This window comes from Labeo rohita, chromosome 21 (assembly GCF_022985175.1).
Source record: "Labeo rohita strain BAU-BD-2019 chromosome 21, IGBB_LRoh.1.0, whole genome shotgun sequence".
Taxonomy (NCBI): Eukaryota; Metazoa; Chordata; class Actinopteri; order Cypriniformes; family Cyprinidae; genus Labeo; species Labeo rohita.
Window position 1 is genome coordinate 28,271,965 of NC_066889.1, and position 12,200 is coordinate 28,284,164.

Here is a 12,200-nt window from a genome sequence, read left to right on the forward strand (position 1 = left end):
AGAAGTTGATTAAGTGTTTTCCTCAAAAAAAACTCTAATAAAATTAATATAATTGTACTAATTAATAATTAAATTACATTTTTTTGTACTTTAATAATTTAAAATAATATTTAAACATTAAATTCGTGTACACTATCAGACAAGAGTTTTTTAAACAGTAAGAATTATCTTCTGCTCACCAAGCCTGAATTTATTTAATCTAAAATACAGCAAAAACAGTATATTTTTACTATTTAAAGTAACTGTTTTCTATTTGAATATATTTTAAAATGTAATTTACTTCTGTGATCAAAGCTGAATTTTTAGCATAATCACTCCAGTCACATGATCTTTCAGAAATCATTTTAATATTCTGATTTGCTGTTCAAAAAACATTTATTATTACTATGTTTATCTTTAATGAATAGAAAGTTCAGAAAAACAGCATTTATCTGTAATAGAAATCTTTTTGTAACATTATAAATGTCTTTATCATCACTTTTGATCAATTTAAAGCATCCTTGCGAAATAAAACTATTCATTTCTATTAACAAAATTAAACAGAGTCCAAATTGTTGAATGGTATAATGTATAATGTTACAAATGCTTATTATTTCAGTTTAATGCTGATCTTTGGATATTTCCATTCATCAAGGAATCCTGAAAAAATGTACTCAACTGTTTTAAATATTGATAATAATAGTTATAGCAGTAATAAATGTTTCTTGAACAGCAAATCAGCATATTAGAATGATTTCTGAATGAGTGTTGATGCTGAAAATTCAGCTTTGATCAAAGGAATAAATTACCAAATATATTCAAATAGAAAGCAGCTATTTTAAATAGTAAAAATATTTCATAATATTACTGTTTTCGCTAATATAATGCAGGCTTGATGAGCAGAAGAGACTTAAAAAATGTAAAATCTTACAGTTCAAAAACTTTTGACCAGTGTTGTATCTGTTAAATAAATGTGAAATTACAAAAGAGAAATAATACCATTTTTAAATAAATTAATTTTGCTACAACACAAGAAATCAACATTTACATTTGCTCAGACCGACACAAAGAACGGCGACATTCATACATAAACATATTTTGTTTTTTATTCAGCCTGATATGAATTACACATGATAAAAGAGAGGATCATCATCGAATTATGCAATAACCTCCCTTCCCTTTATATAAACACCTCGTCACAGACAGATTCTACATCATCCTAAAAGAACAGAGGCCTCGGTACATGCTAGAGTTCACCTGAGGTTTGGGTTCTGATTATTTTTTGTCCTTTTCATATTTCCGTTTGTCACGTAATCATGTTGTAGCAGTTGCAAAGGCGTCCTTAAATACTCAAAAGTGGAATTATGGGAAAATCAGAGCAGGGATGTCAAACATCCTGCCCACATCAAAAACAAATGGGTCAGAAATAGAAAAAAAATGCAATAAATGTTAACATAAAAAGCGGAGGGTTATTTTTCCTGTCCTGTCAGAACTGCATCCAAAAGGAATGATGTTTCAATTATTATTTTTGCATGTCATCTGCACATCGAAAAGGCCCAGTAAATCTGAAAAAGTTGTTATTAGATCACAAGTCTAACACAGCATAATGCAAATGGGGTTGAAACAAAAGTACTACATCATTTTGACTAAAAACAGGCACTAAATTTGTTCCCATGACCTAATTTTGTTCCCAGCACCACTTGAGACAAACAAATCTGGATCTATTTGAAACAACACCATGTTCTGCAATGCCTTTTTGCTCAAGACATTCAAATGCAACAATTCTGCTTGGGGGAAACAGTCTGTCGGTGGACAAACTTTACAACAAAAAGGGAAAGCAAAGAGCAGAAACAATTAATTATTAAAAAAAAAAAAAAAATAGTGTTAATATGATTTGTTTAAAAGTCAAATTCACAAAGTGCAAATTCTTTTAGTTTACATTACAATTTTTAACAGGAATAACCCTGTCAAGAGAATCTCAGGGTCACAATTCTACAGAAGCCCGTTTCCGCCAAAGAATAAAAAAATAAAATAAAACAGGTATTTCAAACTTTTTTCTTGCAATTCTTTTGTCTTATTTCAAATTCCTTGCAAAACTCAGAACTGCAAGAAAAGTCAAAGATGCAAGAAAAGAGTGAGAATTGTTTGATATAAACTCAGAATGGTGAGATATAACTTGCAATTCTTAGAGTCAAAATTGCAATATATAAACAAAAAATGTGTATAGTGTCAAAATTAAATTGCTATATGTATATATATATATATATAGTGACATATAATTTAAAAAAAAAAGTCAGAATTCCAAGATTTCAGGTGTCGAAACTGCAATATATAAACATTTTTTTTTTTTTGCATTTTTTTGTTTCAATATTTACATTTTGACACTAGGAAATCTTGGATTTCTTATTTGCTAAATTTCAAGTGTTGAAAGTTAAATATATAAATTAAAAGTTGCAAAAAGAAAGGCAGGATTGTGAGATATAAACTAAGAATTGCAAAATATACACAATAGATTTTATTCATTTGCTTAAAAAAAAAAAAAGAGGGTCAAAATTGTGACATATAAATAAAAAAAAAAGCCAGAATTCCAAGATTTCAAGTGTTGAAATTGTAATATCTAAACAAAATAAAAGAAAACAAAAAAATATAAATATATTAACAAATAATCAGAATTGTGAGATATAAACTCAGAATTTAATCATTTGTACAAAAAAGGGCAAAACTGTGAGATATAATTTTTAGAAAAAGAAGTCAGAACTGTGAGATAAAAAGTTTTTTTTAATTCCATGGCAGAATCGGCTTCCATATGTTTCACCTCAAAATTGAAAAATAAATATTTATTTTGCCAAAAGAAAATGAAACCATTAAGAGTTTTTACATGGCAGCAATTTTCATAATATTCAAAAATATGGAGAATTAAAAAAATGTCTGGACACATGTTAAATATGCTTCGCCCCTTATGAAAATGTCACAAATGCAAACAAAAATGCCCTTAAAAATAGGCTTGAATTTCTTTTTTATTATTTTGGGGTGAAATGTGACCTGGACATATTTTGTGATGAGTATTCATGTCTTTTAAGATACACAAACGAGCAAAAGCAATTTTCGTCCCCCCACCCTCATCCATGTTTGCATTTGTTTCTGCATTCCTCTTCCCCTCCTCCTCCTCCTCTCCTGTGTTTATTACCCAGCATTCCTGTCCCTGCTCCTTTAACGCATCGTTTAAATAAAAGTAATGCCATGCTGATAAGTTTGTCGCGTCGTAAAACTTTTTCGTTCACTTCCACCTCTTCCCACCTTCTGCGTGTGTTCCCTGTGAACGGTAATGAATAAAATATATATTACATTTGTCATTAAATAGTTTTTTGTCTCTTGCACGGTCCGCATGCATTAGGAACGCAGGGGCAGCCTAAGGACGGGGGAGGAGAAGGCCATGTTGTCGTGCGAACGGTTGGGTCGTGTGATAACGGTCACGTCTGCGATACGAACTCGCTCCTTTGGTCCACAAGTACACTGTTCTGCGCGTTCACATCAACCAGAACAGTCCAGACTATGAAACTCCAGTGTGTTTGTATTTGTGTGTGTGTGTGTGTGTGTGTGTGTGTGGTCCTTTCTGTCAGTTTGCACTGGGTTGCGCAAAAATTTACTGAAGCTTCGTTCCCAGCTTTCGTTGTCTGTTTCTGTATGGGAAGATGACAAAAGAAAAGTGTAAGTCAGAGGTTTACAGAGTGTTTTTAAAGTCATGTTAAACTATTACATAAACTATAATCTAACAAGTTGCTTATAGTTAACTTAGTATTTTAAATACCAGAATGTTTGTAAACGGTTCATGCAAACCTGTCATGGCAAGATTTTCCCACTAAAAATATGAAACTTTCCATTAAAATTGTGACACACCGGAAGTGAAATCACTATGAAATGATTTGTCTTGCTTTCATATCTTTCTACAGTGTGGTGGGTTCTCATTTTTTTTTATTTACACACATTGTCATACTAACTGCATTCATCAAGCTTAACCTGTAAAGTTATTTTGCAAAAAAAAATTATAAAATATTTCTCTTTAATTTATGGAAGCTTACAAAGTTAACCTCACATTAATAGTTAGGTAATTAGTTAATTAATTCATTATTTCATTAATATATATATCATATATATATTTTCCTACAAAACAAATGAAAATCAAACAAGCTCATATAACATTTATTTTAATACATAAGCCATGTTTATATATATATATATATATATATATAAATATAAAAATTACAAACCCAATATATTACACCCAAGGTATATTATTCCCAAAAATTAGATATTTTATATGAACGAATTAATGCATTTATTAATTTATATTTATTTTAATTAATTAATATTTCTTTTCAAATAAATAAATAAAAATAAAAAAATATTATATTTATTTTACAGTTACAATTGGTTGTGTTCGTAACTTTTGTTTATAACTACAAAACAATGAAATAGCTGTTTTAGACATATCCCAAATTAGTCCCAAGAATTGCAAACAAAATATAAAAAAAAATATAAAATAACAGAAAATAAATGAATTGCAATTAATTCCATCTTTCGCATGAACAAGGCTTTCAAGTCTTATTTTGTACACTATAAAATAGAATATAAAACAATAAATACATAAAAAAAATTATATTTTATATATATATATATATATATATATACACACACACACACACACACACACATAAGTTATTTTTTATTTATATATATATATATATATAGTTAGGATTTTGTTGTTGTTTATAATTTTTGTGTTTATAGGTAGAAAACAATGAAATAACTGCTGTTATTTACATATTTTGTATATACAATATACATATTTTGTTAATACAGAATAACTGAAAACTATTTCTAGAATAATAACATTTAAATAAATAAATAAGAGCTCATAAAACATTTACTTTCACCTTTTGCACAACAACATTTGTGTGGGTGGCGCATACCTTCTGTCAATAGCTTCATTTTAAGATTTTATTTTGTACTCTTTTTGAAAAATGTCAGAAATATCTGACGGCAACTCAAAAGTCTGTGCCTTGAATGCAATGAATAAGGCTTTGGATAAAAGACTCTGGCAAATGCTTAAAATGTGTACTAGGGCTGTTGAGTTACAAAAGGGAATACAAAATGACTATAAAAATAATCAAGACGACTCATATGAAATACCCTCGACCTGAAATGTAGCAGTAGATGCTGTAAGTAAGCTTACCTGGCTTCTGATCTGGTTACTGTGTATTCAAACCACAGGATGTTGGGAATGAGACTCGTATCTCTCACCAGAAAAAACTCTGAGATCGGCCTGAGACGAGAAAGAGAAACACAGGTCATTAAAACAGAGCTCTGTGTATGTGTAAGTGACTTTATATGTGAACATCTGTGCATGTGCTTGCATCATTACCAGGCTGCTATCTTGGGAAAGAGTGGCGTTAGAACCTCTTGGGTGATAAAAAACCAAACCACTCCCATCACCACCCCGGCCACACCCCCATATATCACCTGACTCCAGGTGTGGTACAGGAGGTAGACTCTATGAGGACAAACATGAGCAATGCATCAATAAAACAGCAAGACTAACTACTGCACTCGGTTAAAGAAAAAACAAACAATTTACCTGCTGTATGAAACGGACAGAGCCACAGCCAGTAGAATGATGGACAGTATATGTCGCCATAACAGTTCAACACACCTGGCATTGTTCGTCTGATGCATTCTGGAGAAAAAGACAAAAGTCAATAAAAAATATATATTTATATCAGAAATGTTTCTTGAGGTGCAAATCAGCATATGAGAATGATTTCTGAAAGATCATGTGACACTGAAGACTGGAGCAATGATGCTGAAAATTACATTTGACAAAATATTCAAATAGAAAGCAGTTATTTTAAAGTGTAATAATTTTTCACAATTCTGCTTTTTTATTGTATTTTTAAGAGAAAGTCTTACCTTAAATAAAGAAAAAGAAAAAAGTATACAACAAAAAACCAGATGAACTGAGAGTGACTGGAAGGCATCCCGTACTCTGTCGTGACTGAGCTGTGACCTCCTGTTAACAGCAAATTCACAAAATATTAGAGATGTGCACAGTGTTATCGACTAGTCAGGTAATAGTTACGAATCAGCTTGTGAAGTAATAAAGAGTTATACCAAACTAAGATCTGATAAAATTTACCAAAAATAAATAAATAAATAAATAAATAAAAAAATTAAAAAAAAAAAAAAAGTTCAGTTTTCAAATTTCAAAAGTTTCAAAAGTTCAAATTTAAATCAAAGTATTACTTGTTGTTTCTTGCAAATGTTTCCACACCATACAGTTGAGGTCAAAAGTTTACTCACACCTTGCAGACTCTGCAAAATGTTTATTATTTTACCAAAATAAAAGGGATTATACAAAAAGCATGTTAATTTTTATTTACTACTGACCTGAATAAGATATTTCACATTAAAGACATTTAGTCCACAAGAGAAAATAGTAGTTGAATTTATAAAAATGAACCTGTGCAAAAGTTTACATACACATACACTTGATTCTTAATACTGTATTGTTACCTGAATGATCCACAGCTGTGGGTTTTTTGGTTTAGTAATAGTTGTTTATGAGTCTCTTGTTTGTCCTGAACAGTTAAACTGCCTGCTGTTCTTCAGAAAAATCCTTCCTTCCACAAATTATTTGGTTTTTCAGCATTTTTGTGAATTTGAACCCTTTTCTGAATGACTGTATGATTTTGAGATCCATCTTTTCACACTGAGGACAACTGAGAGACTCAAACGCAACTATTACGGAAGGTTCAAACACTCACTGATGCTCCAGAAAGAAAAGCCAGGCATTAAGAGCCGGGGGTGAAAACTTTTGGAATTTAAAGATCAGGGTAAATTTAACCATCTTGTACTCTGGGACACATGTAAGTATCTTCTGTAGCTTCTGAAGGGCAGTACTAAATGAAACAAAAATATGATATTTAGGCAAAATATGAAAAATGTACACATCTTCATTTTGTTCAAAAGTTTTCACCCCCCGGCTCTTAACGCATGGTTTGTCCTTCTGAAACATCAGTGAGTGTTTAAACCTTCTGTAATAGTTGCATATGAGTCCCTCAGTTGTCCTCAGTGTGAAAACATGGATCTCAAAATCATACAGTAATTCAGGAAAGGGTTCAAATACACAAAAATGCTGAAAACCCAAAAAATTTGTGGGACCTGAAAAATTTTCCTGAAGAACAGCAGGCAGTTTAACTGTTCCGGACAAACAACAGACTCATGAACAACTATCACTAAACAAAAAAACACAGCTGTGGATCATTCAGGTAAAAATACAGTGTTAAGAATCAAGCGTATGTAAACTTTTTATAAATTCAACTATTATATGCTCTTGTAGACTATATGTAAACATCTTTTATGTAAAAATATCTTATTCAGGTCAGTACTAAATAAACAATAACATGAATTTTGTACGATCCCTTTTATTTTGGTAAAATAATTAACCATTTTGCAGATTCTGCAAGGTGTATGTAAACTTTTGACATCAACTGTACTGAATGAAAATTGCCAAGACAGCATTTTTAATTTTCATTCAGTTTAACTTGAAGTACTAACACATATCTAAAACTAAAACTACAACTAATAAATTAAATTTAATAAAACTATACAGACACTAAAAAAGAAAAACTAATAAAAATGCCAAAAACACAACAAAAAATGACTAAAAAGTAAAAACAGCAAATGTAAATATAAAATTTATTTCACAATATAAGCAAGAAATACAATAGTATATCAATGATACTAAAACAACATTGTATTAATATTGCTAAGCTAAATTAACAATGTGTTTGAATGTGTTCTTTGAACAAAACCAAGCATGTACTACTAATTGTGTTATTTTCGCATGTCTTCCATTAGCAAGAACAAGTTGTTTTTAACAGATTGCAGGTGCTTTTTGTTTTTCGACTCCCAAAATACAAACTAGGTCGACTGCACTCGGCTGATCTCATTAAACCTCACTAAAGGTTAACGATTTGTGCTGGTAACTGACAGGTTGCAGGTCAAGCCCCAGGGTTAGTTCACAAACTACCCATTGTGTTTCTGAGCACGTTCTTGCCAGTATTGTCTCTATTGGTATAAAGTCTGGTCCAGTTTTGCAGACTATCCTGGCCAAGAAAAACGCCTACACAGACCGTCTGGCCGACACGTAAATCAATAAAGCACAGTTTGTTTTGTAGCGGAAAAACTCACATGGCAGTCACACCGCCTCTAAACTCCAATTCTCCTGTAATGATGTATGACAATTCATTTAAACAAACAAGCTGACATTGACATGACTAACCTCCACACGGCCGAGGCTCCTGTAGAATGTGTTTGAGCAGCCAGTTTAGCCCCTCGTTCATGATCAAACCCCCAAAAAAAGAGATCTGGGAGAGAGAACGCACATTAGGGATGAAAAGCGGTTCGGGATTTGATCCTATACCCTGCTGGTGTGCGCATCATGTGGCTCACCGTATGTAGCTCTCGCTTGAAGACGATCAGAGTGACGAATCCGACGAGGATCGCGATGGGTAACAGGCTCATGCAGGCCAATACCTGCCCCGTCAGATCACCTGGACAAACAAACAGGGTAAGATTTAGCAAATTGGAGTCCTTCTTTTTTGCACTCGGAGCCTGTCAAAACAAACTAAGGCTCTGTTCAGAACAGCTACTCTGCGGTTTGCAATTGACTTATTAAAGAAAACTGCCAAAAAGTCAGATATATTTATACAAACTTGGATTAAAATATAAAAATTGTTTATTTATAAGATAAGATGATAAATGGACACTAATTGAATTAAACGGTGCATTCACACTATGTCAACCCAGGATATTCAACTATTCAAGTTATGAAGGATATTCATAACTTTTTAAATATAAAGCAGGATAAAATCCAAAATAAAAAAATATAAAATAAAAGGTTTACTGTATTTCTGATATAATTTTTTTTTTTTTTTATAATTTTACCAACATCTTAAATATAAAGCAGGATAAAATCCAGAATAAAAAACATAAAAGAAAATATTCACTGTATTTCTGTTCAAATAAATTCAGATAAATAGATTTCTTATGACTTTCCCAGCTTTTTAAAGCAGGATAAAATCCAGAATAAAAAAATAATAATAATAAAACGTTTACTGCATTTCTGATCAAACAAGTTCAGATAATTTTTTTTTTTTTTTGATTTTCTCAACTTTTTAAATATAAAGCAGGATCAAAAATGTAAAATAAAATGTTCACTCACTGTATTTCTAATCAAATACATTCAGATTAATAGATTTTATGATTTCCCCAACTTTTTAAATATAAAGCAGGATAAAATCCAGAATATAAAAAACAAAAAATGTTCACTGCATTTCTGATCAAATGAATTCAGATAAACATTTTTTATGATTTAACCAACCTTTTAAATATAAAACAGGATAAAATCCAGAATGAAAAACACAAAATAAAATGTTCACTGTATTTCTGATCAAATAAATTCAGATAAATAGTTTTAATGATTTTCCAACATTTTAAATATAAAGCAGAATAAAATCCAGAATAAAAAAAACATAAAAGACAAGGTTCACTGCATTTCTGTTCAAATCAATTCAGATAAATAGATTTTTATGACTTTCCCAGCTTTTTAAAGCAGGATAAAATCGAGAATAAAAAATATAAAATAAAATGTTCACTCACTGTATTTCTAATCAGATACATTCAGATTAATAGATTTTATGATTTCCCCAACTTTTTAAATATAAAGCAGGGTAAAATCAAGAATAAATATAAAGCAAGATAAAATCCAATTAAAAAAAAAAAAAAAAAAAAAAAAAAAAAAAAAAAAAATCTAAAATAAAATGTTCACTGTATTTCTGATCAAATACATTCAGATAATTTTATATGACTTTCCCAACTTTTTAAATATAAAGCAGAAGAAAATCCATAATAAAAAATATGAAATAAAATGTTATTGTATTTCTGATCAAATAAATTCAGATTAATAGATTTTTGTATGATTTTCCCAACTTTTTAAATATAAAGCAGGATAAAATCCAGAATAAAAAACAAAAAATGTTCACTGTATTTCTGATCAAATGAATTCAGATAAACATTTTTTATGATTTACCCAACCTTTTAAATATAAAACAGGATAAAATCCAGAATAAAAAACACAAAATAAAACGTTGACTGTATTTCTGATCAAATACATTCAGACAATTTTATATGACTTTCCCAACTTTTTAAATATAAAGCAGAAGAAAATCCAGAATAAAAAATATATAATAAAATGTTGACTGTATTTCTGATCAAATAAAGTCAGATAAATAGTTTTAATGATTCTCCAACATTTTAAATATAAAGCAGAATAAAATCCAGAATAAAAAAATAAAATGTTCACTGTAGTTCTGATCAAATAAATTCAGATAAATGGATTTTCCCCAACTTTTTAAAACAAATATATTTTGAGTAATCAGTAGACATAATCACAATACAGTTACCGCATAAAACAGTAAGTCATTATGCAAATGTATTCATAAATATGTTGGTAAGTTATTAGGTTATTTTATTTCATTATTTTAAATATTAAAAATATTACCTGCTTAATTACATTTTATAGCGGTTAGATTGTACAAGTGTGAAAACAGATCAAACAAATTCAGACAAATAGATTTTTTTACGATTTTTATAAACTTTTTAAATATACAGCAGGATAAAATTCAAAATAAAATAAAATGTTAACCGTATTTCTGATCCAGTAAATTCATATTATTTTTTTTATGCTTTTTCCAACATTTTAAATATAAAGTAGGATAAAATCCAGAATAAAACATATAAAATAAAATGTTCACTGTACTTCTGATTAAACAAATTCAGGTAAATAGGTACAAAAATTAGATTTCCTTCAAAAACATTTTAAAAACCTTGCTGACGCAACACTGTTAAAAGGCACTTTATGAAAGTTTTTGTAGTAATGTTTCACATAATTAGTAAAAACCCAGTTTCCTCTCTTTGCTTGTCAATCCTGTGATTTTAATAAAACACTATAAATAAAAATGAGAAAATATTTCTTTAAATAGCGGGGGAAAAGCATAATAAAAATACAAAAAACGAGGTCATGAATTGCAAAACAGCTAATTCAAACTATAATCAGAGAAAGTGCAGGAATTACTAATTAACTATCCTAAAGATTAGTCCATGCATGGCAGAGAATTCCAGAAGAACTGTCACGGATTGTATTTAAAACCTTCCCCTGAGCATAAAGTACTAAATGTGGGCCATTTCACAACCAATAGAGTAGCATTTCTATTATATGCATAAATATAAAGACTGGTTGCATTTGCCAAATTGCACATACAGGCTTGCTTTAACTCATGCATACCTATACAGGCACGTTTTACCATCTAATGCACCATGCATGACTATTTTAGATGCAAACGCAGTTTAAACACGGAAGATGTTCTTGGTTTTCTTCGTATCCCGTAGCGTTTCTGTGTTTGCCATTAGCGCAGTACATTTTTGACTAGCTTTGACGTGTTCCAGGGTTTTGGGGTCAGTTTATGAACTTGCAAATCCAGGGAGACCCTCAAGAACGACAGGACCCAGAAAGGGTGTGATGCAACCGGGAATGAACTGGATTAACCCACCAAAGCCACGAGTCTTGCCTGAAACTTACAGGAGCAGTTGGGTCTCACGTGCTTGATTTAGACGCAACCACCTGCATCTAATGCTACTATTGGTCAAAGGCTTGTTGATTCAAGCTTAAATCAGATGCATGTTTTAACAATAAGCCATGAATACTCAAAGAAACTGAATAAGGGTCTCCCGGTGTAGTGAACTAGGGAGCGTACAGGACCATCGCGCATGCGCAATACACAAGCGCACTATTTGGCAGCGGGCAGAACGCGCTGTGTAACGCGAGCGCACTATTTGGCAACCCAGCCCTGGCCGTGTCCATTCAGCTGCGCGATGTTCCACAGAAGCCACGGCGGGAATAAACCGTCGTATGATGATGCGAACGGCTTTGCGGGGAAAACAACGATTTAAGATGCTCTTACCAGCCGGATACTCTACGTGGGTTAAGGATATCGACCGCCATCGAGGTGGTGCCGAGCACTGCTCTTCCGACGCCATCTTACCCGGACACCGGGCATCGGTCGTCAACCAATCAGAATGAAACGCCCCGACGCGTTCGACCA

General features: G+C 31.3%; 1 protein-coding gene across 1 annotated transcript; it reads right to left on the reverse strand.

The window, feature by feature from the left end:
* Window positions 1–2,119: 2,119 nt before the first annotated feature.
* dolpp1 (dolichyldiphosphatase 1) lies at window positions 2,120–12,200 on the reverse strand. The gene is made up of 8 exons (XM_051093893.1): window positions 12,060–12,200; window positions 8,491–8,591; window positions 8,321–8,405; window positions 5,947–6,046; window positions 5,615–5,713; window positions 5,402–5,530; window positions 5,213–5,302; window positions 2,120–3,659 (listed from the first exon to the last, which is right to left on the reverse strand). Exons 1-8 carry the CDS (start codon window positions 12,133–12,135, stop codon window positions 3,623–3,625), a joined length of 717 nt encoding a protein of 238 aa, XP_050949850.1. The 5' UTR covers window positions 12,136–12,200; the 3' UTR covers window positions 2,120–3,622.